The sequence below is a fragment of the Rissa tridactyla genome, chromosome 6 (assembly GCF_028500815.1).
Source record: "Rissa tridactyla isolate bRisTri1 chromosome 6, bRisTri1.patW.cur.20221130, whole genome shotgun sequence".
Classification (NCBI taxonomy): domain Eukaryota; kingdom Metazoa; phylum Chordata; class Aves; order Charadriiformes; family Laridae; genus Rissa; species Rissa tridactyla.
In genome coordinates, this window is record NC_071471.1 from 62,100,722 (window position 1) to 62,126,466 (window position 25,745).

The window sequence follows — 25,745 nt, forward strand, 5'->3', positions numbered from 1 at the left end:
AGCACTCGCATCCTGCAACTGGGGTGACAGGTCCCTTCATGCGGGCCAGGAACACAGATTACTGAACTCCTGTGCCTTTCCCAGCCCAGCTGCCTCCCTCCTTAAATCTGCCTCCTGTCAATGCAGGACATTTAATATCTAGAAAAAACCCATAGGTTTATATTCTTGGAGTGGAAGGGCAAGAATCGTTTAGGGAAGAATCAGGAAGGCTTCTTCTACCTTTTGCTTCTTGCAAGATTGTAGTTTCCTCCAAAAAATTCTTATATGTAGGCTTGCAAATGACTCGGTGTGGTGCCTTGCAGCATTTTGGCAGACTGAGGAGTTTTAATTTTCTGCTGTTTAATATTCTTCTGCTATATAAGATCTGTGTTTCTGGTCTCATTACAACTGTGTACTACTACAGTTCTATTGCATCTGGTTATGTCTTTTACTGTAAAGGTGCAGTAAATTCTGATAGTAATAATCCTATTTATGTCAGGAAGGAAAACAAACAGTGCTGGCATTAGAGGAATACTTTTTCACACTTCCAAGACACTGGTACAGAGGCGTGAAATTTCTTATTAATTTCTCTGAAAAAAATTGCATCTCTCTCCTCTTCCCCTTTCTACCACGTTGTGTAATCATCTGTTTATCATCATTTATCTAGCAGTTTGCTACCATTAGAGAAGATGTCCACAAGGATAAAAATGTCTGGTTTCTAACTGAGGCTGTTCCCATGGAGAGTGTTCGATGTCCAGAGTGTGGTATGATGCGGGTGTGCTCTTTGTAGTCCGGGAAAAATTAGTCACAGAAACTCTGATGGATACTTGTGTGCACATATCAGTTGTTAGTTTAATTTCTCCTAATTCATTATCATATTTCTTGATAGATCACTCCTGAGGCCTGTATATAAAGCATATTTAAAAAAAAATCCCACTGTTGCAAGGAAACAGATCCTGGGAGACTAATGAAGGATTCACATCGTCATGAAGGATGGTGTGGAAAAATAGATTTTCTGGCTTGCTTTTAAGAGGTCTGCTCAGCTTTATCATATTTAAGGCTTTTCGTTGCAGTATTGCAGTTCAGTGTGAAATTATACAGTAACTGTTATTAATACAGTTTGCTCCTAGTCTTTCAAAGGAACATCTCAGGGTGCCTACTGTAAATGAGTTCCTAAGATAATAGTAGGGCTCATGCATTTTCAGGTTATAAGTGAGGAAGATGTACTAGAAATACCGCTGTATAATTTGTGCTGGACTACTTAAAATTGTGCTACTTAAAACTGATGGATATTTTTAATGGCATTTTGGGGTTTTACATTTGAAACACAGCATGCGGAATTCATTCATTTGCGGGGAGGGATCTTACAGCATCTGCCCATCTTTTCTCCCTGACTGTGCACCCTGCTGCTCTAAAACCTGCGGTTCCCCGGAGCACATTGGGGTTGCAAGATCCAGATGTAGAAGAGGGACAAGGATTCTTTCCCCATTGGAATTTGGCTTTTTGGCAGGCGCTATAGGCAGACAGGTGTGGACAACTTTGGAGCTGGCTTTAGGTCTGTCACTTGATAGGGCTGCTAATGAGCTGGTTTATGCTTCCTTGCTGTAGTGGATGATGTTGTAATTCCGAGGATGGTCTCGGGTTTCCTTTTGGGAGTATTGTCCATGGCTCCTCAAGAGATCTCTGCACAGAATCTTTCATGGAGCTGTAGTTAAAGTCTTTTCTGATGCTCACATATAGTTATTCTTTTAATAAATTGGAGTGCCCACCCAGATGCTGGTATGCTCAAGCATAATGCACTGAATTACTTTCTTCATGCCTGATGGGAGGGAATTCCACAGCGTAATTGGCTGCACCAAACACTGAGCAGGACCAGAGCGCGGGGCAACACTGTGTCTTGCAAATGGCAAAATGCCCCTTTAGAGTGTGAGAGTGTGTAATGAGCCTGTCTGAACATTTACCAGTGTGAATATATGGGAGGTTTAGAATCGCAGCCAGTGCCTGTATTTGAAAACAAGCTAGGGGAGCATTTTAAGCTAGGGGAGCAGCTGGGACTTGGTCAGTTTATACAGTGACCTTGTTTTGCAGTTTATTTTGAATATGTGTTTGAGAAGCAGATTAAAATGAGGTCTTTCTTTACGTAAATATATTTTTAATTATAATGAAAAATGTTATTCTGTCACCGTGGTGTGACATGTTGATGTGCAAATTTTAGACTAAATCTTCTATTGTAAATGCACTGAGGCTCCCACATGAACATTAACAGCATCTTCTCGGATCTCAAATATGTTACAGCAAATTCCCAATGGAGGCTGAGTCTGTCCTGATGAGATCAATATTTTATCTTTGGCCAAGATGAATGGTAGATCAAGAAAACAGCCCGCAGTGCTTTCTGTATTTACCTTTACTTTCCAGTAAGTTGAAAGCCATGACAAAACATATTGGACGTTAACTATTTCTTCTTTTTGATTTCTCAGAGTTTGAAAACCTGACCAAATATGTGTCATCTGTGAAATGCGGCTTTAGAAATAAAGCCAAGATTAAGTTGAGGGAAATATTTTTATAACTGTTTTTCTTAGTTTTTCTACCATTTTTCACTCTTACATGACGGTATTTTAAAAGGAGATGCCCAGCTACTTTCAAAGCAATAAACAGTGGTGTTCTGTTTGTAATCCTTTACTTTGGGACAAAGAAAAACAATCAATGAAAAGTTTAAAAGTTTTGATGTCTTTTTTAGAGCATACAAATACGGGTTACAAAGTTTTTATGTGAGTAAATAGTTTTCAGCTGGAAAAAAAGAAAGATCCAGTTTATTTGAAATATCCCCAAATCTGTCTGTATTTCTAACAGGTTTCCCCAGGTGTCTTCTGTGGGTTTGTTCTTAAGCATACGGAAAGCTGTTGTGAACGTTTCATGTGCTCTTTCAAATGAAGTTACTGTGTTCAGAGATGTATCGTTCCTGCATGTGGTTGTCTGCATCTACAGGAAGGTGTAAGCGGATTCTCTTCCAATTACAAGCTAAGGCCAGCAATATGTAAAGGTGATCACACAGAAGGATCTGACTTCGGTGTGCATCCTTCTTTTGACATATAGTAGTATTTTAAAATGGTGTATGAAATATTTTAAGTATCTCTGAGTAGTTCCCCACTGCTCTGCTTCTCTGTGATTATTTGGCCGCTTGCTTCTAGACACTGGGGAGAACTATCAGAAGAGGGGATTTGAAGATGGAGGGAAAAGGCCCCTTAGATTTTAGTACAAGAGGGCATTGCATGCCTGAGGAGGAAGGAGGGATAAGTGAGCAAGTGGGCCCCAACGCTGATAAAGTGGGAAGGAAAAGAGCATTGCCAGCACTGTGAAGAGTTTGAAGGTGAGGACTAAGAACATAGCCTTCATGCCCTAGAACCTACAGGACCATTTGAAGAGGAGGAACATATGTGCATGAGCTCTGTCATGGGTTGAAGGGGTGGGGGCCATGCAAATGTTGTGAAGGGGTGGGTTGATTGAGACAGGAGATGCATGTTGAAGTTCTAGTTGTAACCTGAAAGGAAAAAGACATGGATAGAGAAGCAGCAAAATTTGACCACCAGATTCTGGAGGGGAGAAGAGAGGACCCATAAGGTTAGCAGGGTGGAAAAGAGGACAAGGAGACAAGAGGAGGACCAAGAGCAAGTGAAGCCACAAAAGATACCTTGTCAGAGAAGAGATGGACAGAAGTGTGAGAACCTGCCAGGAGGTCAGGGGAGATGCACCAGCAGTTTGGTCTTGTCTGGATATTTGTTGAAACTATTTTCAGGTCAGTTTGGGAATATGCAAATTGACCTGATATCGTTTTCTACCTGTTTTCTCTCGTACTGCTTATTTATCCCTTGCACAATATGGATCAGTTCATTGGTCCTTCACTCAATCCAGAGAAAGACACGGAGAAAGCAAGTGCATGGGCTCTTTCCTCTTCTTCCTCTTTCTGCTCTTTCCTTCTTTTTCTTAATACTCTGAAAAAGCTTCATTACAGAGCGAGACTGAGGTGCCTTTTGGGTTTGTTACATTCTGAAGCCAGACGTCCCCATCTAGTGGTTGTTCCACCTTCACTAACCGAGTACCAGTTTGAGGAGAAGGATGTCTTGCACACATGCAGTAAGACTGGTTGTAGCCCCCCTGTTATCTTAGTATTTTCCTTGTGGATGACTTAAACTGTTGTGAGTACAGAATAAAGTACTTAATTTTTTTTTTCCAAAAGGAAAATTTTTTTCATGTTTATAATTTGCTTGTGGAAAATAATTTGCTGCTGTATTGAAGGGAATTATTTTACTGTTGTTTCCGACACAGCAAATGCACACAAAAATGTTTGGTGTTTGGCTGCGAGTCAGGAGCAGTTCAAGGCTGGTTTTTGTCTGAGATCTGTCCTCATGCGGGCCGTAGTGTAGCTGTACGTACCTCCCTGGCTGTGAGGGAAATAGCGCCGACAAACATGGTCAGGCTTTTACAGCCTAAGATGGGGAGAGGTTTTTAGGACCGCTTGGGAGTGGAGAGGGAAACAAGAAGGGTAACCCCCCTGTTATGCAAAGGGTAACTCAAGGAGTGTGCCAGGTTGGTGATGGCAAACCCCCGGCTCCTTCCTTGCAGGAAGCTTTACAGTGCTTTCTCCACCATGGGGTCCCCTCCACCCGTGGGGAAACAAATCTGCCATGGACCTGACTGCAGGAATGGAGCCAGAGTTTTCTATTTCTCCTCTATCTTGGCTTTCTAATTCCTTTCACTTTCCTTTTTGTCTTCTTGAAGGACCTTTTGCTTTCTCTACAAAGATACATATTCAGAGATCATAAGATAACTTGTTGGATCTTTCTCCCTCCTATGAATTAAAAACTCTTGAGGGCCAGTTGGTATTTGCTTTATGTAGGTAGGACTAAAGCGTAGCCAGGTTTACAGCTGCCTGCAGAGTTTTTTAGGGGTATTATCCACACAGCTTCCCCTGTCTGGTACCCAGCGCCTGTCACAGCACCTGGGAATAAGTATTTTCTTACAGTGTAAACTGAGTACTGAGTTTCTCCCTCTGAAAATCTGGGTTGGTTCTTAAATGTCTGGGAAAAAACGTGCCAGGAGGTAGCTCCTGTTACTGATCAGGGACTGGGGTGCAAGGGGAAAGAGAAAGTGTCTGTTTGTCCCTCCTTCTGCGGTGGGGGAACGTCTTCAGAAGTGTCTGGCTGAGTACTGGGAGCAGGAGCTGGTGTCCATGTGAGTTGAATTGCTCACCTGTGTTTATTGCTGGAGGCGATAGTAAGACTATTCATCTGAAATTCCCAAAACTTGTCGCGTTTTCACCTTCCTCAAATTAGTATTTTTAATGTTTATTTTATAAGTAACTTTTCATAAGATCTCTTTAGTGGAAGTGTCATACCCAGGCACTTTCTGTCCCCATAGCAGAAGCAGAACTGGTTCCACATTGCGTCTGGTTTATTTGGTTGGTTGGTTGGTTGGTTTTTGTTGTTTGTGGGTTTTTTTGTTTGTTTGTGTTTTTTTTCTGTTTTGTTTTTGTTTTATTTTTTTATTTTTTTTAAGCTGTGAATGACGAAAAAGCCATTGGGTGGCAGCATCAGCCAGCGAGCATCTCAATTAGTTGCTGAGCTAAATGCCAAAGTCTAGGTAGGAATGATTAGAAATTACAAGTTTCTTTCGATGGAAAAACTGCATTGGTTTGTATTTAAAGAGGCTATGTTTAACTTCACACCACGTATGTTTTGAAAATCTTTTAAAAAACAGTTATAACTAATGAAAAGATATAATGCATTATAACAGGTTTGTAGTTGCAGGTAGAGCTTTTGAACCTGAAGTTCTTCTTTTCTGTGCATAAGTTTAACCAGAAAGTGAGAGGGCTCCCTCTGATTTTGTGATCCAAATGGAGTGAAATGCCGAAAACCTACCTCAAACAAAAGCCCCACCAATAAGAAAATAATGAACTTAGTAATTATGTAAGATTTAGGAAGGTACTTACTAACTATGTCTGCAATTGCTACCAAGACAAGTGAGTTTTTTTGAAGGACTTTGCAATAAAGAGTCAGCTGGTGTCATTGCTTTGTTGTTGTTGTTAAAGGAATTATTCTGATGCCCAGAGCATCAGAGCAGCATTTGGAGGCGTTTTAATCAGGATGATGACCTTTTTGCTCTAATTTCTTAAAAAGCAGAAGTCTTAAATTGTAATCTTAAATTTTTTATTTTTTTTTTAAAGTCCCTATGAATGTAGAACAAAATTAATCACATGCTAAGGATAAGAGAAAATGCCATGCAGAATCTCTAGACAGTGCACTGTGCGCCTTTAGGGTGGGCTTGCACAAGGGCTTAGGTGCTATTTGAGCTTGGTGTTCCCGAGCTGTACACACACATCAGGGTAGCAGCATCTGGCCTTCACATCATGCATTTATTTTCATTTTCCTTTTATTCACTTTGCAATTAATACAAAGCTCACATATGTGTTCAGCTTCACGATTGGAAAACAGTATTTGTGACGACCCACTTTAATTCTACATTCGGAAGTAGCAGACTTTAAATATCAACATATTTGTAATGATGTAAAACTTGCAAAACTGACTAAGAGTGCACACTTTAGGCTCTATTTCTAGATAAAGTTGTGTTTTCTGTAATAGGAATCATAGTTATTTTTGTCATGGTATATGGTGTCAGCTCAATTATAGGCATTTTCACAGAACTACTGTTCTTTACGTTCAGGTTGTTAACTCCTAGCACTTTCTTCTAGGTTCAAGCTGGCAAGACTATGAAAGCCACAGGCAAATTTTAACTGGTTTGTAATATCCTTCACTTCACAAACCCCACCCAAACAGGAACATTTTGTGTGGTACCAAATAAAACCCCGCGATCATATTGTTCACATCTTGCTTTCAAATGCACCAGATAATGCCACTTGTTTAAGCTTAGTCACGTCTGGGGGAATGTCAGAAGTCTGCGTCACATGAGCTGCTCCTCAGATTTCCCAGCCTGTATCAGCATGTTTTCCTGGGGAGAAGCAGAGTGGAGACGCTATTAAAATGTCTCATCCTATATGTTCATATTGATATTTAAATCTCAGGGTTATTCCAGTGATTTTCATGCAAGATTTCACATTTACATTCAGCTGCTTTATGTGAAAATACTTTAGTATCTTTCTTTTCTTAAGGTGTATATATCAGATGGAAGAACATATATTCTAACTAACCGCCCTGCTTGCATTCTTGTTGACATTTTCATTTTCTGCTCAGCCCCTAGACTTACCACCTTAGGAAAGCTTTGACCCTGCCTTTAGCTTAATTTTAAACACTTCTATCCTCTCCACTGCATGATTAGTTTATAGACCTGGTGTTGCTTTTCCTCTTTCCCTCCTTGGAGATCAGACGGCCAAGAGGGCCATTGGCACATCCTCGCTCATGCTTTGGGCCAGCAGCCTTCTCCAGAGCAAACATAGTATAGAATCATAGAATCATTATGGTTGGAAGAGACCTTTAAGATCATCCAGTCCAACCGTTAACCTAGCACTGCCAAGTTACTACTAAACCATGTCCCTCAGCACTACATTGACACATCTTTTAAATACCTCCAGGGATGGCAACTCAGCCACTTCCCCAGGAAGCATGCGATGGACAAGGGAAGCACCCGATACAATCTGGCTTTGTTCCCTACTATCTCCTGCTGCTGAAAAGCGCACCACATACAGAACCTGGAGATGCTCCAAACTGGATTGTTGAGCCTTTCCTCCTCAGCATCACTTTCGTATGTTCAAGTGCCACTGTACTCACCTCGACAGCTGTGCAAACCCTACAGAGAATGAGAGATGAGTAACCAAAAAGGCTGGCAGCACTGAAGTGTTAGGCTGTCTTACGCCTGGCTGTCAGGAGAGTTTTATTCAGGACAAAATCTGCTCAGTGTGTCTGACTCTGCCCCTGAGGAAGGTGCTGGCTCTGTTCCCAGGGACTCTGATCCTGTTTCAAGAGTCCGGAATTGATTGGCATTGCTTCCCAAGGCCTCGAGGGGGTGCTTGGTCCGTCCTGTCCCTCCAGTCGCTCCCCCGTGATGCATATGGAGCTGGACGCCCCGCATGTGCCCATATAGGGGAGGGTGTAACTATCTTGTTGACATCGGCTAATGCAGCCAGGCATGCAAATGGGCAGCAGAGTGTGATGCTCACATGTAGTGTGGCAGATGGCACTTGGGAATGGCTGGCTCCATCCCACCCCCAAAAACTGACGCACATGACAGGGAAAGAGCATTTTTTGCGTACCTTTGCGTGCTCCTGACAAAACTACTGAAGAGCTGGGCTGTGGTAACTCCATGTATTGAGCCACATTCATTCGTAGAGGAGAAAATTAATGAATCTTTCCTGTGCTGCACATTAATGGCAGCTCTGCAATACTTTTAATTTTACAAAATCTGTGCCTTGCATTACGTGAAAATAGCTGAGCAGGACAAGAAGTCTTGCAGTAAATACCATCCTGTATTGGTGAAAGCCCAGCTGACCATGTCCTTCTTTTCCAGATGTATGGCCAAATGGGACAAAACCCAACTAAATGCTTGGTTACTGAGTTTTCATTGATGACATCTAGGTAGCCCTCTTTAAATTTTCCATATGCTAAAGCTGGACTGGGTAGCAGAGCTGCTTGTGTGTATTGTTCTCTTCCAAACTCCAGTGATGAACAGAGGCTTTGCCTTCAGTAGACAAATCAGGCTGCAAAAGCATCTGAAGGTATTACTGACGCAGAGGCCACAGGGCAGCTCACAGCCACAAGACCCGACTTGAAGGCTTACTAAATCTGATGAGAGAAAGAAACTTCAAGACTGATCTGTTGTGCTGGAGAATTTTACGTAATCCAATTATGTAATTCAAAAACAAGGCAGCTGTGAAAACTGCTCAAGATCTCTTTATAATGGTAGTGGATAGTGATATGGTTTAGTGATGGTTTCTGTCAGTGTTACGTTGATGTTTGGATTCGATGATCTGTGAAGTCCCTTCAAACCTAGACAATTCTATGATTCTGTAATTGTGCTTAATGCTTACACCATGTTCAGCTGCTGTCCCATCCACCGGATTGTTTCCATGTGTGATAATGAACCACTGCATTCACTGCGGACTACAATACAAAACACAGTAGGAATGACGGAACAGTAGGAAAAACATCATTAAAGCGGGTAACTGTTCTCTGCCTGTAGATGGGAACCAGCCAGCAGTAGTGCGGAAGGCCAGCACACATTGGTAACTGAGGATTTACCGGTCCTCTTTAAAATCTAACAATTTTCTCTGCTAAATCATATTTTCCACAGAGCTAAACTACTTTTGTTAAAGTATTTGATTAGGGCAGTAGTTGAACCAGCTACAGAACAAGCGTGGATGGTGGACACATGAGCAAATCCTGTATGCGTCCTTCTGGGCATTTGGAGGTTCGCGTTCGCTCAGCTCAGCTCAGTAGAGGTTTTCTGGACTAGAGAGGACCGTGAAACAATCAAGTCTGACCTTAGGTGTAACACAGATGTCTCATCCCGTGACACCCAGAGGGTGCATTGACCCTCCCAAAAGCAGGTTTTACACTTCATCCCAGCAGCTCTGATGCCAGGGAGGAGGAATGACCCTGACCCTGTCAGCAGCACTGTGCTGTACTCTGGGTAGTTTACATTGGCAGTTAGATTTGATGCTGCTAGTCTCTGAAGCCTTACTCTCTGCAGACACTTGAGCAACTAAAAATGTAAGTTAGAAATAATGATACATGCCTGTTTGAATATCTAACAGCAGTTGCACCCATAATCCCAGAAGACTATGATAAGGTTTGTCGCTATTTCTTGATGTCATGTTAGAAAGTATTTATGAACTTTGAATGGGTTTGCTAGGGCTTGTCCAAAAATGTCGATGTCCTGGCACCTAAAAATTTTGCGATTACAATTCTTTGGAATATTTCTGGTCTTTAATTTGTTAGTTGAGATATAGACATGTAAGACAGATGTTCAGTTTCCCTCTGTAGATGAGGTTGTCTGATTCCAGTCCCAGTAAGAAAGCTGGTTTGCTGTCCTGGCCAAATCAGGCTGTAATTCTGGCGGCAAAAAGAATTTTAACTGGATTTTTTTCATCATTTGTTTGAATGTTACTATATGGAGCAGGATGAAAGCTCAGGAGGAGTGACTGGCTGCGAGTAAAAGCAGAAGAAATGCATGTGAAGTTTTCTGCATGAACTGTGAAGACAGCTTCTTTATCTCTTCTTACTTGAGGGAAGAAAACACTGCTGTTTTATTGCATATATCATTATAAAAATTGAGACAAATATAGCAAACTCCTTTAAAAGAACGTATTTGATTGTTATACTGAAATTCTTACATCAGATCGATCCACAATTCTGTCTGTCTGACAGTGTCTCATTAGAGTATTACAGAAAGCATGACTGTAAAGCTCATTTTTGTGGAACACGGAGATAAGCTTCTTCCATCCCCCGCCCTGTAGATGGTGGTTTATGCCAGGAGATTTTCAGGCTCATGTTCCGTCCAGATATCAGGATGTGTTGTTTATTCAATAATCTTTTCAGAGTGGGGATGCTCCCGTATCTGGAGATCTCAGTCCATTTTTTTTAATTCTGCTGTTTAAATATTCAGGTTGATCCATCACATCCCTGCTTGGCTTGCACTGGTGCATCTGACTTTTCAGGATGTTTTCCAAATGATGTACTGATGTTTTTTGTAACAGTAATACTGTGATCTAGAAGCTCCGGAAATAGGGGCAGAATCTGAAATTTTTTGTGCTTGCTGTAACAGAGATTTTTAAATGCATTAAGAGATATCAGAGTCCAGAGATTATGCTAAGCAATTTATATAAAAAGAGTGACCTCTGAATTAGAAAGTCATACCTAAACCAATCCCCAAGTAGAGTGTTAGGAAAATTTCCTGAAAAGCAGGACTTACTGCTACTCATCAGATATATTATTGCCTTTGACCTTTGACCCCATGATTTCTCTCCGTGTGTGCCAGCTGCTCAGTTAAAATTTGTTCTCAGCTGCATTACTTCTTTTGCTTTCTTTTTTCTTTTTGGTGATACAAGTGGTCTGAACGATGATTTTTTTTTTTTTTTTCTTTTCTTACCTCCACTAATATTCAAAGGCTCCCAGTGAGCCTTTCTAGTCTCACCAGCCCCTGGAAGCATCATACTGCCTTAGCAGAGGGTGTCAGGCGGTTGTGAGACCTTACGTGTGCCTACAAGGTGGATATAGAGACTAGCGTGTTGTTCCTATTTGAAAACAATGAAAAGGCTCCCAGCTGAAATTTAACCAGTTGGGAGGCTTCACCATCTCTCTCTCAAGTGGATTCACTTTCAAAAGTAATATTTATTTTTGATCACTTCTAATTGGATAGCAAAAAAGACTGGAAAAGCACTTTATAGTGAATGTTAACTGATTTATTCTGAATGGTGGGTCTTTCCTTGGGGAGTGGGGGGGGCGGGAAGAACTAGCTGCTCGTTTCTTTTTTATTATTATTATTATTTTTTTATTTTTTCTTCCCCAGCTCAGCAGATAGATGAAGCGAGGACATGCCACCAGGATGACATTTGTCAGATTGCCTGGAACGTTGTTTTGGGGCAAGTTCTTTCCCCGGGTGTGAAGCGAAACGCGAGCATCTGATGACAGATGAAAATGCAGGTTAGGGAAAACTGTAGAGCTGAGAGAGTGAATCTTTTCCCTCTCCAGAGAGATCAGCGAGCATACAGACTGTGTGCTAGCGAGCGTTTTCTGAAATCAAACCGCCCGTGTTGCTCGCTTTGCTTTCCTTTGTCATTGGCCTGCTCCGACGCGGTGGAAAAAATGCAAGTCCATCTGCTGACACAGTCCAGTTGGCTGTCCCTACCCGTGCCGGTGATTGGGCCGGCAGCTGCAGGCAGGGAGGAACCTGCAGTCTTCAGTCACGAGCCATATGCGGGGAGTGGTGGGGATTAGCTCTGCTCCTGGCCGGAAAGGTCTCAACGCTGTTCCCAGGCTGAACTCGCCATATGTGTTTCACGTGATCATCCTGAGGGTGACATGAAATGGAGAGTTCAGATTCAAGTAAAAGTTGGTTTGTGTTTCTTCATCCTGTTTAATGTAATGCAGATGCAGAGGAGAGCGTGAGGTCGTCTGTGCCGGGGGGAGATGCGACAGGCTGTAGAAAAACCCCATAGGTTTTACTAATTCCTTCTCTTTCCCCAGAATTTTCTGCTGTTTCCTGATGGGAGTTGCATGTGTGAAGGAACACCCTTGGACCACCTGTTAGGTGCCTTTCTCCTTTCAGTCACAGTCTTTGCCATCTTTAAGATAGAGCTTTTTTTATTTGGAGAAAAGCCAGAAACTTGAACAGTAGTTTTCTCCTTTGGAGAGATGGGGAGAGCACTCTGAGGTGGCACGGGGAGAAATAAAAAAGACGAGAAAGAAAATTAGAAAATGTGGATGGATACCCCTCCAGGCTCCACTTTGAGCAAGTGTGAAGTATTGCAGAATCACAATTTATTTTTTTAAAGGCAAGAGGTACATATTCACAGGCCGATTTAGTGTGTGGTTTGCCTTAGTGCAAAGTAATTTAGGAAACAGCATCTTCCATAGAAGGACCACGTCACATATAGAATGCCACTGCTACTGGAAAAGGTTTCCAGACTAATGCTGTTAATTGCAAAAAGAAAGTTTAACAAGCTCTTGCTGTGTCCCAGCAGGTTAGTAGAGTCGCCAGCTAAACAGCTGTAAGGAGAGTGGTCTCATGGGCTTAAGGGGCTAATGTACCCTAGGTAAAAATGGGAATATTTGGCTTATTTTGATCTTTGGATACAGGAGAACAGCTTATTTAGTTCGTATTGATGTATACCCTGTGGTATGTTAGAAGCAGGAACAGGAAAATAGCATTTCTTGTGTCTATGTTAATTTTTGAGTTATGTGACATATGGGAAAGATCAGTAATTTTGACATCCAGATGTAAAGTATAAAATATTTTGGTTTAGGAAGGTGCAAAACTTGGTCTTGAAAAGCTTTGATTTAACAAGGATGGATTGGCAATGCGGAGAGACCTGCTGAGGTAACTCGTCAAATACCACATTAAGGAGGTGCAGGTTTTTCATTGCCTCTTGCCCTTGCTTTAGAGTCCCAGCAGAGCCTGTGGTGCAGGTCACCATTCCTATACATTTGGGGCAGTGGGTTAGCACTGGATGATGAATTTCCTTTCTGTTGACCATTTCTGAGCAGGCAGATAGCTGACTTGAGCCCTAATAACAACAGTGTCTTTCCTCAAAACCTCAACTGTCCTTGGGAGGCAGTGGGTCTGAACACAGAAATTGCTCAGGGGTTAAAAGATGATGTATTTAAGTGTGCCTTTTAAGAAATTGTTAAAATTTTAGCTGGGTAGTGCTTGTGCCTTCTGGAGCAAAGGCTCTCTTTGTAAAGGCAGTCCCTCTCGGTGTTCGTTAGCGTGACGCTTTTTTTCCACAGTTCGCCTAATTAGACTGTGACCCTCTCCCTGCCAGGATCTTGTGGCATTGCACTGTGCAGAAACACAGTTTTGGTGCTGATACGTGAAGAGACCGAGAACATATGGCATAAACATCAACCGATATTGTTTGCCATCCACACTTGCTGCGTGTAATGCAACAAGACCGGCTCCCACCGGCCACGTGATCCGCCTTCCAGTCCTCCATTTGGGGTGGGTTGGTGGTTGTTTTTTTTTTTTTCATTCCTAAAGTTGTGACTTTCTGGAAGGAAGCTTGTAAATAGTCGGGGCGCAGAGAGCAGGTAGAATGTCAGTGGGATGTTACCGGGAGGCATGTGCACAACGCTGACATCGGCTCCTGGCCGCGCTTCCTCCGCACCAGCTCGCTGCTCCCGGCAGCCCTATATGTGGCGAGAAGGTAGGATAGCGTCATGTCACCCGCGTTCTCCTACCGCCGCGCTGAAACGTCCGTCTCCTCCGTCTCTAGCAAGGAGGGGACGCTAATCTGCCAAGCGGAGTATCTTATCGATCTTTAAAATTTAATTTTAAAGTACAGCTCTTTCTGTAGCGAAGGGAAAAGGGCAGGCGTGCGCAGCTCTGGTGGTAACAGCTAACTGGGATTTCAAATTAATCATACGATCTGGTTTGTGCTTTAGCTTCTTATAGTGCTCAGCTTTTTTTGTAATACCAGGGCTTTTATACTTTAAAAGACATTCCGTACCAAATTGTATCCTATTGATTTGCCATGGTTAACTACCCTGTAATAAGCCTCATAGTCTGTGTGAGTAGACACAAAGCAGAATTATATTAATGTCATTTACAACCAGTGGGCACAGAATGATTTGCAATACGTGAAAGAAGTCAAAATGCCAAAATATTTCAAAGACGGTTGAATTTGGAAGTGCTTTCATTAGGCTATGAATAGAATTCCTTGGAATAAATTTAAAAAAAAAAAAGAGAATCAGAGCAACATTATTAATTTTAGTTTGGTTTGGGTTTTTTTATAATAACTGATACTTTATACTTCAAGACAGCTTTTGATTTTCAGAAGCAAAGTCTGGGAAATAAATAAGGTAATTTTAAAGAAAATAATTATATATATTTTTAAAAAACCCAATAGCGGTCACAACTTTCTTAGACATCTTTTCACACAGAAAACTGAATTAGAGTCGCAGGGTGTTTTGAAATTAAAAGGGACATCAGTAATGCAAGGTGTAACATCAACTACACAGGCCAGTGGAATAAATTACAACCTGTTTTCCCTTAGCCGTATAAGCTACTTAGTCATATGGACTACAGCTACTGAGCAGAGCATGTGCATTATTGTAAAAATGGACAAAAATTAAGTAGGGAAATAATGCACTGCTTAACCAAAAAGTGGTGACTGGCTGTCTGCATTGACATTTTTGTCAGCAGGACTGAGCAAATGCCCAGCTGAGTGTCGTGGATGGGTTAATATCTTCACACTTTTTCCTTCCTCACAGCTGCCACATGCAATGCTCTGAAACCTGATATTTTTCATCAAAAACTGCATCTTATTTTCCATCTTAGTATACTAATCAATTTTACCATGCAGAGCTTGGAGCATATTAACTGTCAGTTACTCCTAATTAATACTGAAGGCAGACAAAAAGGGAGAATAAAATAATTGACGTTATTTAATATAAAATGCCTCACCCAATTTTGTTTCCTTTGTGGAAAATTCTTTTGGTCCCTGTTCAAGATTTAAGTACCAGCCTGTTTTATGTTTTGTTTCACAAGGTTGATTGAATGGCAGTTTATTATTCAAGACAATAAATTAAACTTCTCAAAGCCAAGGAGTTCCAGCAGTTCTGGCACAGACAGTTTTCTGCCAGAAGGAACACGTTCAGGTCTGATTCATACCAACTGTTGCTCTTTAACATAAGAAAAATAAATAAAACCTCCCATGTATCTTTCAAGATTCACATTAAAATTTCTTTAGCATAGAAATTGGGATGCATTAAAGAAAAAAGTGAGCAACATTCGTTGCAAAATAGAGAATGAAAGCTTCTAGGCCAAAATATACTGCGTATTACTTCCATGTAACAGTAGGAATATTATGGCCTAGTATTAAAGGCCAATTTCAAAGAGATCATGAAAACAGAGCAATCTTCTTTGATGTTTTGTGTTTAAATTAAATAGAACTGAAAAGGGATACAGGATTGTTGCTCGTGCTACAGTGAAATCAGGAAAGGCTTTGCAGCACGCTTCAGTAACAGCTGAATTAGATTTGGGCTTCATAAGGTTTGTGTATAATTTATGTATACCAGTAATGTGTGTGGGTATGTAAACAATAGGAATTTATAACATTTATGTGCTTTTAAAATATACATGAACGGAAAACTGAAAAATTGGCCTAACTATATAGTTATGTAATATTTCTTAGGAAATCCGCAGAGGTTCTGGTTTTCTAATCAGAAATCTGATTAAAAAAATAGGATAAGCTTTTTTTTTTTAAAAAAATTTATTACATTAAATCACCTACTTTTAAATATTAGTGGTAAAGAGAAAGCAAAACATACTGGCCACTTTAGAGAGGAGCTATTCCAGCATTTCTTCTTGCGCACTCTTGCGCTGTGGAGGCTGGTAACACATAGATTTAAACAGCTTGTAGAGGAGCTGGTGATACTGCATTAATTATGGAATGATTGTGATGCTCCTGGGTGACTTTTAGGCGCAAGCTGTTGTGTTTTGGCTGACTGAGGGTACAAACAGAAGAGCCCAGGTTTGTGTACGATTTCCGTAGCCTGTGCCATTATCATTATGAATGCTGACCAGTGTTCTCCTAGAGACTTAATTTATTAATAGGCTTTTTCATTAAACTTTTCAAATATATCATCGGGACTAACATTTAAAAATGAATGGATAAAAAAGTTGAGTTTAATATTTTTGGCTTTTTCCACACATGGCAATCCTTTCTTTGAGCACAAATACTTAGAAACAAAAATCCTTCTTAGTACTTTACCCTTTCAACAGTTATATGTCATTTTCCTGTCTACAAACTGAAGATGTTACCTTTGTAAAAGGGCTTTTATATTGTCTTACATTACTGTGAAATAGAAATGGTTTATTCAAATGAGTAATTATCTGCCTACCACTTTACGTTTCCTACTTTCAGCACACAAATGAAAATGGCTGTGCCTCCAGGCAGTGCGAGATATTGATACACTCAAACTTATTATTTTTGTAGTGGTTAACAATACCATGTGGAAAACACATTAGCAGAAGGTGCAGTGAGATATTACTGTAATATCTTTTCTAGTAAGTACTATATGCCAAGGATTATTTTTCAGTTGGGCATTTGTCTGTGTGCTCGTGTAAAAAGCCTTTGAAGAGTTTCTGACTTGGGGGTTTTTTTGGTTGGTTTTTTTTTTAAAGGATACATTTTCTTTTTTTTCCTTAAATTATAATAAGCTTTCCAGATCATTTCTCCCCAGATTTATTTTCGAGGGAAGGCTCGGCGCTGCGAGCACTGAACCATGCGGCAGACGCGGTCCCCGAAGCGGGGTACATTTGCTGGAGCCGCTCGCCCCGTTCCTGCCAGTGTTACCTGGCTCTGCCCATGCTAATCCCTGTCCCGGCCTCTTTGCTCACCCTATGGATTTACATTACCATCCACACCACCTTTTCCCCTGCTCTTCCCCTCCCAAACGGCTTCCTGTTCACCGGGGCTGTGCCCTTCGCTGCCCGGGGCAGGAGCAGGAGGGGGCTTGGGGCACGGCGGCACCATCGTCTGCACAGTGTCCACGGCTGTTGGGGCGGTGAGGGTATTGGGGACCCCCAACACCCCTTCTTAGAGGAGCCCTGCTGGGATGCCGGTTGGCAGGGATGATCTGGCCTGGGGACTTCGCACCGTGAAGGGTATTTGAAGCCTAGATGATAAGAGCGGTGCAGGAAGGGTGCTGGGGAGGCAGGCGTGGGCAGCATGGCACTGCCAGACCGTCGCGGCATGCCCTGAAAGCTCCATAAAGCTGAGACACGATTCCTCTACTACTTTTGATTTTGCAACGTGTTATGGAGGGCACTGATCTGGTGCTATAGCTATTTCTGACAGTTTTTAGCATATATTAATAATGCAGTTTTTAAAATACATTTCTTTAACTTCAGTAAATAAAGAATTATGTTTCCTTGACAAGCACTCGCTGATAGATCATTGCAATATAGTAAAGGAATTTGTACGGTTGCCTATTGAAATTTAAAATGTAGACCAGTGTGCGCACCGATCCTGAGAGGCATTTTTGACATACTGTGGCACATCATCAAAACCAAACATTTAAATGTCAGAGGAAAAAACTATAACTTTCACACTTCTGAAAATCGTACCTCTAACCTTGGTTTTAGGTGGTACTTTTGCTAGACTATGTCCCTTACTTGAAAGGAGTTGAACTTTGCCTAATTAAATATGGAGAGAGGCGTTGCATGGGGGAAAGCAGAAATAAGCCCACTATACAATCTGGAATTCCAGGCAATGTAAGAAACATATTTCCAGGGTAAAATGTATACTGACTCACCGTGGGAGGAGGTGTGATGGCCAGTGCAGTCTTCAGTGGTACCTGGTTTTGTTGTTCTCACACTGGAAGGGCAAATTGTTGTCTATGGCGCTGGATTCATCATTTGAAAGCAGCCAACTCAAATAACAAATGTTGCTGTAAAGAAATGAGAACAGATAGTTGATTTTAAACACCAATCCAAAACAGCTCTTCCAGAACTATAGAGTAAGAGTTGTTAATAAAAAATCAGTCTCACCAGATATGATCCACCCTTTTATTCTTGCCACTACAAAGAGGACAGTTGATTTTTTTAGCAGAAGTGACTGGGAGGAAAGAGTGTGGTCTCTTCAGCATGCAAAGGAGAGCTGTGAGGTGGATAAGATGTCCTTGAACTACTGGTGTGTGGAGAGAAAATGGAAAGGTGCATCGCGGTTCCCTTCTTGGGAACAGTCTTTAGTCTATTTGACACTTTCATTGATGACTTGGGTGAATAAAGCATCCGTTAAATCTGCAGCTAGTGCCAAGAGGAGAGGATTTACAAGTGCTCTGGAGGCCGCGTGGGAATCCAGAGTAATCCTGACAAACCGGATCTGACATAACCTGGATGCAATATTGATGAGGAGAATATGAAATGGCGATTTGATAAATCCATTGGACAGTCAAAAGAAGAAAGGACTGAGCTAGCCTTTCCTCCGTGGGAAGTCAGACCAGCTGAGCTCCAGAGACTCAGAGATCCAGAGATCTCTTCCAACCAACGTCTCTGGGCAATAGCTCTTCAGAAAAGGGGCTGGGTGTAACAGGGGACCACAGGGCTCTGTTGTTATGAAGAAAAGCAATTGTGCTGGGCATCATGAACAAATGCAACACACTGTGTTTGCCCCTTTATCTTGTCCCTTTGCCGGTGGAAATTGCGTGACTTCTCTGCATAGAGACAAAGGCAGAGAACATTTTGGCTGAAAGTTTAAAATAAGCAAAAAGGACTCTCAGCAGGAGGCAGGCACTTAACTCCTATCAGCTTTGTAAACCTGGAGTTTAGCAGCTCTGCGATAACATTTTACATTTCATCTTCCAGCAGACTGTTAGGTTGGATGATTGTCCAGATAATAGAGTTTACCATTGCCAAACAGATGCAAAACTTACTTGGCAAAGCACGTGTATACATTGGCTGATGTTTTATTTTACTCCCTCGATAGTATAATGGAGGGCTTTAGAAATCGTTATTTGGGATAAGAAGGGTTTTACTTGCAGCTTAGAAACGTATTAAAGTAGCTTAAGGTTTTTAGTGCTCCCCATCATTAGCTGAACTTACTGTGAAACCTGATCTCTTTTTTTATCAATTCTAACCAGAACTCAGCAAACAAAGTTCAAGGGCAGATGATTTCAGAACTTAAATTACAAAGGTGGAAGGGGTTTCTCCTTTCAACAGACTCCACAAGCTTTTCTGACCAAGAAAGTAATTTCACTAAAACTCAAAGAAAATACTTCTTGGGGAGCTGAAGAGAAAGAGAACAGTGATTTAGTGTTGCCCAGATGCAGTTTAGAGTACAGAAAAAAGTTCCCTTGTGCATTTTTTAACCAATGTACCAGTCTTTGTTGACGTAAATGCTGGGTTTATTCCACAAGCAAATATGAACGTAACCCCAAAATGTATTCTTAATGGGATAACCAAAACAGCATAACATAAAATATCATTATAATAATTAATTATTCTAATAATTGTTGCGATTGCTGAACTGTGTCTTCTCCTACCAGAGTTTGAAGTACGGCTTTGCAGTTCCCTTGAATTCAAGAGGCTGAATTCTGTCCTCACATACAAACATGTAATCTCGCTGAAGTACTGTCAAATGGTGCATTTTAATTTGAAGACTAGACTTACCCCTAATATCTTATCAACTTCATTTATATAACAATTGATTTGTTTATTTTTAAGTTGTTTTTTTTTTTTTAATTTGCTCTTTTAGTACAGCAGCAATTGTTTTGGATGAGTTTAGAGAAGACAGCCCCATGTGTTTTGAATAAATGATACATTACAGAGAAGGGATGTTTACACTTCTGCATAACAGAATATAATGGATTCTGTGCTTGGATAATTAGGAAATGGTTTTCTTTGACGTATTCAAGAGTCCTGAATTAAAAATTTAAAGTTGCCTAACTGTTAGAAAATTGATTCAGAAACAGCTTTAATGGATGAAAAGACAGCATGCTCTTGCAAATATGGTCTCAAATCTAATACAGTGCTAATGCAGAGTAGTCATATGTCTAGGATACGTGGGTATCTTAATATCCTTGGCCATTTTAATTCTGAAATCATGACAGTAATACAGACAGCTAGGAAAAAAGGTGCACATTTTGAACAAAAAATATTAAAAATTTATCTTTCAAAGATTTTGACAGGTAGATGTAATTATATCTGAAGGCAAATGTATCATAGGGGAGGGAATGCAAAAATCTTAGAAGACCTGCAAGATTTATGGAAAAAGCAAGAAAACAAATTCTGCAGTGCTATGAATTAGACTTTTTTTTCTTAAAGCATTCAAATTCACACCCTATGCAGTATTTCAAATATTTGTGAGTATAAATACTTCCTAAATAACCCATTGCAACTAAGATCCTAACGTTATTAGTTCACATTTTTTTATTTATTTCTTAATTTTGAAAAGTTCTGAACAGCAGTTTAAAATCCTTAATTTTGTCATTTGAAAATCAAGCTCCAGGTTGCCAGTCTGTTCTAATAGACATGTTTTGTGTTCAGCCTTTTCATCACTCTTGTAGATGGGATTACTTAAATAATCCAGCCGTGTAGATACTTTACCTCCGACACTGTGTGTTTCTCGCTGTTCTTGGATGTTGAAAGCATAATAAGGATTACAGGGCTGGCAGATGGGCTGAATTGATTTATAGCAATATAGCTGTGCCACTGTTTGCAATCTCATTGTGAGTATTACAATAGTTGACGCACATCTTGAACTCCTGTCTCACAGAGCTGTGCGAAAACTTGCCTAGTTTGTGGATTTCTTTGTGGAAACTGTATGGCAGTGCTCCTGCCTGCCGTTATTTTAGTAAAGACAGACCATTTCTGGCTTTCCTAGTTGTGCAAATAGAGTGCTGGTGTGGCCCAGCTGTACAACTAATATTAAATAAATAAATGAAGAGGACAACTTCTGTTTACTTTTTACATCGCTGACCTTATAATCGGGAATGTTTTGCGCAGGATAGAGCTAACTTTGGCTGACGCAGGCTAATTCCCTGGGCTCTCAATGGAGAATGAGAGTTTCATTCAGCTGCTTTGAATCATCTTGCGGCAGAGACCCCCCACGAGCAGGCGGGGGCTGTGCTTTGGTAACCTGAGGACGAGCTGGGGTGGGAGGTGTGTGTGTAGTAGTGGTGAACGGCCCCCACAAAATGCCTTAGCTGAGTGCTATCTTCACTTTGTGTTTGGAGTTTCCAACAGTTTAGTAAATCTGTAGCAGGAGTATTTGCAAAATTATGTTATCAAGTACATAAATATTATGATTGTAGAACAGAAAGAGGGAAAGAAATTTTCAAAGCTGTGCACGCCAGTCCCGTGTGTCTCTTTATGTTCTGTATTTCATGGTAGAACAGAAATCCTCAAATTTGGGTGTCACTCTAAAAGATGCTTTCTACATAGCTCTTCCCCCAACCTCCCATCTGCGTATCTGCTTTTCCCACTGACCCATGAACATGACCTTCCTTCTTTGCCTTGATTAGATGATAAAATATTCTGTTTCTGCTGTGGGGGGATAAAGTGTGCAACCCGAAACACCCTGAAATCTGGAAATTCATAACAGACAGCTGTATTTCGAAGCTGTGGCCATTCTCAGACCTACTGGTGCATGGGAGCAACCCTCCTCACTAATTCTGTCCCTCTGCGTGTGGCTTGGAGGCTGCGGCTTCTCCTTATGACATTTGTTTTTCTGCAGGTAAGGCGGCTCCCTGAAGCTCCCCGGTTTTCCTCACTGCTGGCCTGCAGGCTGGGGATGAAGCTGGCAGGCACAGGGAGCAGAGCGCTGCCCAGCTCCACGGCACGGCCCAAAAGTTGTTGACCTGAGCTGGCCGGAGGCTGCCCACCACGCAGCCATGCAGGGTACTCCTGCCCTTGCCTTCCCCACGCCCAGCTGCAGAGCCCAGAAATTATTCCAGAGCTGGGGTGCAGCAAGCGCCCCAGGCATGCCCAGCTCGGGGGTGTTCTGGCAGGACACTACTTATGTGCTGGGGGGGTTTCTAAGAGAGTGCTCCAAAGTTGGTCACAATATGAGGAGGCTGAGGGAGCTTCAGGGCTTGTGGCCGTGTCAAGTGAGATGATTTCACTGGAGAGAGGGAACCCATGCCCGCGTCCAGCAGGTAGCCACGAGAGCTGGGAAGCGGCTGCAGCTGTCGGGATGTGCACGCTGCTGCACAGGCTTGCAGCATGGTGAGATTAGATTGCTGGGAACAGGAGTCATCTGCGGCTCCTGAGCCTGAAAACATCGTATGCTGGCTTCTGGCTTTTCTTTTTATTTTAAGACCACCAGGCAATTCTTATTTGCATGCTCTATAAAACTTTTAAAAAGAGTTTTACAGTTTACTTAGCGTACAAAAGGTATAACCAGCTGTAAAATGAAACAATTGTCAGGACTGTGGCAAGTCCCACACAGCACATCACAAGCCAGGACGCTCCAGACGCTGGTGGCACAGTACAGCCTGGGCACAGGGTTGTGCCATGTGCCCTGGCGGTGACAACAGTGTGTGTGCCAGTGTGGCATCCTCTGCTCGCTGAAGCCCTTACACCCACACACAGGGCTCCTTGGAAGCTTGCTTTTATGGGTCCTCAGGCTCTCATGGGCTGAGATTCCTGAGTGCCTCTGTGTTGTTTTGGCTGCACTTGTGCCCCGAATCTCATCCGTAATCAAATTTAAAGCAAACTGCACTATAAGTGCAAGTCAGAGAGTAAGCGATGGAAACCACACGGGAAAACAAAAGGCACCTCAGCTCTGAAGCGCACTGGTGTCAGCTTGTGCTGGCAGGGAGTCTCGTCAGTACATAATGATACACTTATCCAAATGGCGTTTTGTATTTTGGGAGACAGATGTGCCTTGCAGTTGCTAGTGGAAGTTAAACGTTAAATATGAAACCCATTCATTTTCTCTTAGTCATACTTTGGATTTAAGCAGATGTTTTGCTAATTTGTGGTTTTCAAATGTAGCATGCTGACAAGACATTTATCATTAACTACAACTTCATCCATGCAGTTTAGCAAATTGGCCAATTATTAACAGTGAGGGTTGCGTGGCGGTTGATGCATAGCTCCTGCTGCTTTGAAAGGCCTAAATTGAAACTCAATACATTTTTACAATATAAATTAATTGAGCTTTGGACCACATCCCTGTTATTCGAATGCTCTCTGCTCTCATTTTCAGAATGAACAGCCATTTGTAATGCGCTGAGTAGTTGTGCTGTCTGTGAGCAGAGGCTCCTGGTGGTGGAAAAAGTGATGGCTAACATTTTTCTGGTGGAGGCATGAAAATGGCTGCTGCCAAGCGCAGGCAGCATGACTTACGGAGGGAGCGTGGCCACGGGACGGTGTACGTACATGCGGACCAGGCTGGCTCTGCCACAGATGATGCGGGAGGCATCCTGGAAGGGTGCAGGGCAGGTGGTAAAAGCAGGGTGGGAGCAGCTGCCTGGAAGCTAGTGCTGCCTAATACTTTCCATTATAACATTTCTCTTGCTTTTAACTTTTTTAGACCTTACCCGTTTTGATTTTTTTTTTCCTGGTTTATGTTTGCAGGGTTTGACGGGGTTGGGGGAGAAAGCGGTGGTGGTGGTGCTGTGAACTGGTGAGATGTCTTAAAGGTGCTTCCCAAGGCCAAGCACCACCACCACCACGTGCCTTAAACTATCACCTCCTATTTTCCCAGCTCTGGAATTCAAGCAGGCAATTTAGTCATTGTTTATTCATGCCATGTAGAAGACTTGAAGGAGAACATTCAATGCACCTTTAATTTCTAGAAAGTATAAAGATCTTGATTTTCACCAGCTGTCACTGCAGAAATTTTGCTTTATGTTCCAGCTGAACTGGGAAAATTCTTCAGGACAGTTTGTTCCTAGTTGCTCCAGCTTCTGGCAAATCATTCGCTTTTTATCCTCCTCTACATTTGCATCTGCACAAAGAGAAACTACTTTGTTACAGAACTGTCTGCCATGCAGATTAATTAAATGAGAACTGTAAACAGTTAAAATAAATACAAGTGGTGTATTTCATCTTGTTTTATGCAGCCAGATGTGCTGGGTGCAAAGTACCTACGGGGCTGGCTTTACAGTCCCATTTGATGTCCTTTTCTCCACATCCCCTTCCTCTGTGGAAAAGGGAATAATGGTCAGGAGCAGCGATGTCTCAGCAGGGAGGCTGGAGGTTGCACAAAGTGCAGAGAAGAGAAATAACATAGATTTGGGAATGGTGTGGGAGGGCTTGTGTTGCCTCTGTTCCTGGTCTGCATTAGAGGCATGAGTCCTGTGGGTACTTAAAATGAGCTGAAGGCCTGGTCCAGAGCATTGGTGAGGGATGCAATGGGGGTTTTAAAGAGAGATTTTTGGCATAGTTGTCTCTCTCGTAGCTTTCTGATTGAAGGGGATGCGCCAGCGGATGTGTAAGGGAAGATGATGGGTTAATGGCTGTATTGTCACTCACCACCTTGCTTTCCTTGGCTTTAGATAAGCTAAATCTATGGAAGTGGCCTTGTATCACATGCCAGGCTTTAGTGCAGGTAGATGTCGGGCGAATTCGGCTAACCCAGATCCTGATCCTTTGCAGCGCTGCCAAGCTCCTGGAGAAGAGTCCGTTCTCCGTCGGTGCCCCGAGCCCCCTGCTCCCCTCGCCGGCCAGCCTGCAGCTGGCGCAGCTCCAGGCGCAGCTCACCCTCCATAGGCTGAAGTTGGCTCAGACCGCTGTCACCAACAACCCGGCCGCCGCCACCGTCCTCAACCAGGTGCTCTCCAAAGTGGCCATGTCCCAGCCGCTCTTCAACCAGCTGAGGCACCCCACCGTGATGAACGCCCCGCAGGGACACGCTGCAGGGCCGCCGCAGGGGCCCGGCATCGCCGGCGCAAGGTTCCCCTCTGGCGGCATTGCCTTTCCTGCCCAGAGCCCGGCCTTAGCCACGCCAGGGGGCAGCCTGGGGCCCGTCCAGGCCCAGGCCCCCAACGCCATCGTCATGAGTCCCTTTGGAAGTGTCATGGCTCCCACCTCTGGCCAGCAGCCCGTGGTTGTGGGCCTCAACAAGGCGGGCGCCTCCACCTCCGCTGCCGCTGCTGCGGGGGGATTTTACGAGTACAACAAGCAAAACGCTGCCGCCACCGCCCCTCAGGCGTACGCCTCCGAGGGGGACCAGCCCAGCCAGCATGGCTTCCTCGCCGGCGGGGCCCATGCTGCCTCAGCAGCAGCGGGGCCATGTTTTGAGGGTCACTTTGGGGCTCCCAGCCAGCTGCAGCACGAGGCAGCGGCCGCCACCTTCTCCAAGGAGGCCTATGGGGCAGCGGTGGCAGCCCATCACGGGGCGGCACGGGCCTTCCCTGGTGACCCGAGCGCGGGCTCCCATCCGAAAGGAGATCCCGGCCCCGTCCTGCATGGCAGCGGTACAAGCAACAGTTGGGAAAATATCCCTAATTTCCCCAGCCAAAACAAGCCTGACCTTGCGCCCGGCGACAGCCTGTGGCCGTCAGCAAGTCAGCAGCAGTATGAAATAAGAAACGAGCTCTACAACCCCGAAGAGCCGACACCTGACACAAAGTTCAGCACGGCCGCCC

The 25,745-nt window shown here is 42.9% G+C and overlaps 1 protein-coding gene and 1 long non-coding RNA gene across 2 annotated transcripts in view; one reads left to right on the plus strand and one right to left on the minus strand.

The window, feature by feature from the left end:
- Window positions 1-25,745, plus strand: part of RBM20 (RNA binding motif protein 20) — a 107,616-nt gene that overhangs the window by 54,592 nt on the left and 27,279 nt on the right. Inside the window, 1 exon segment of the mRNA XM_054207297.1 lies at window positions 24,754-25,744. Coding sequence (XP_054063272.1) covers window positions 24,754-25,744 — 991 coding nt within the window.
- LOC128911828 (uncharacterized) lies at window positions 11,904-18,330 on the minus strand. The gene is made up of 3 exons (XR_008467188.1): window positions 18,199-18,330; window positions 17,964-18,098; window positions 11,904-11,994 (listed from the first exon to the last, which is right to left on the minus strand). It is a non-coding gene; the product is annotated as an uncharacterized LOC128911828 (long non-coding RNA).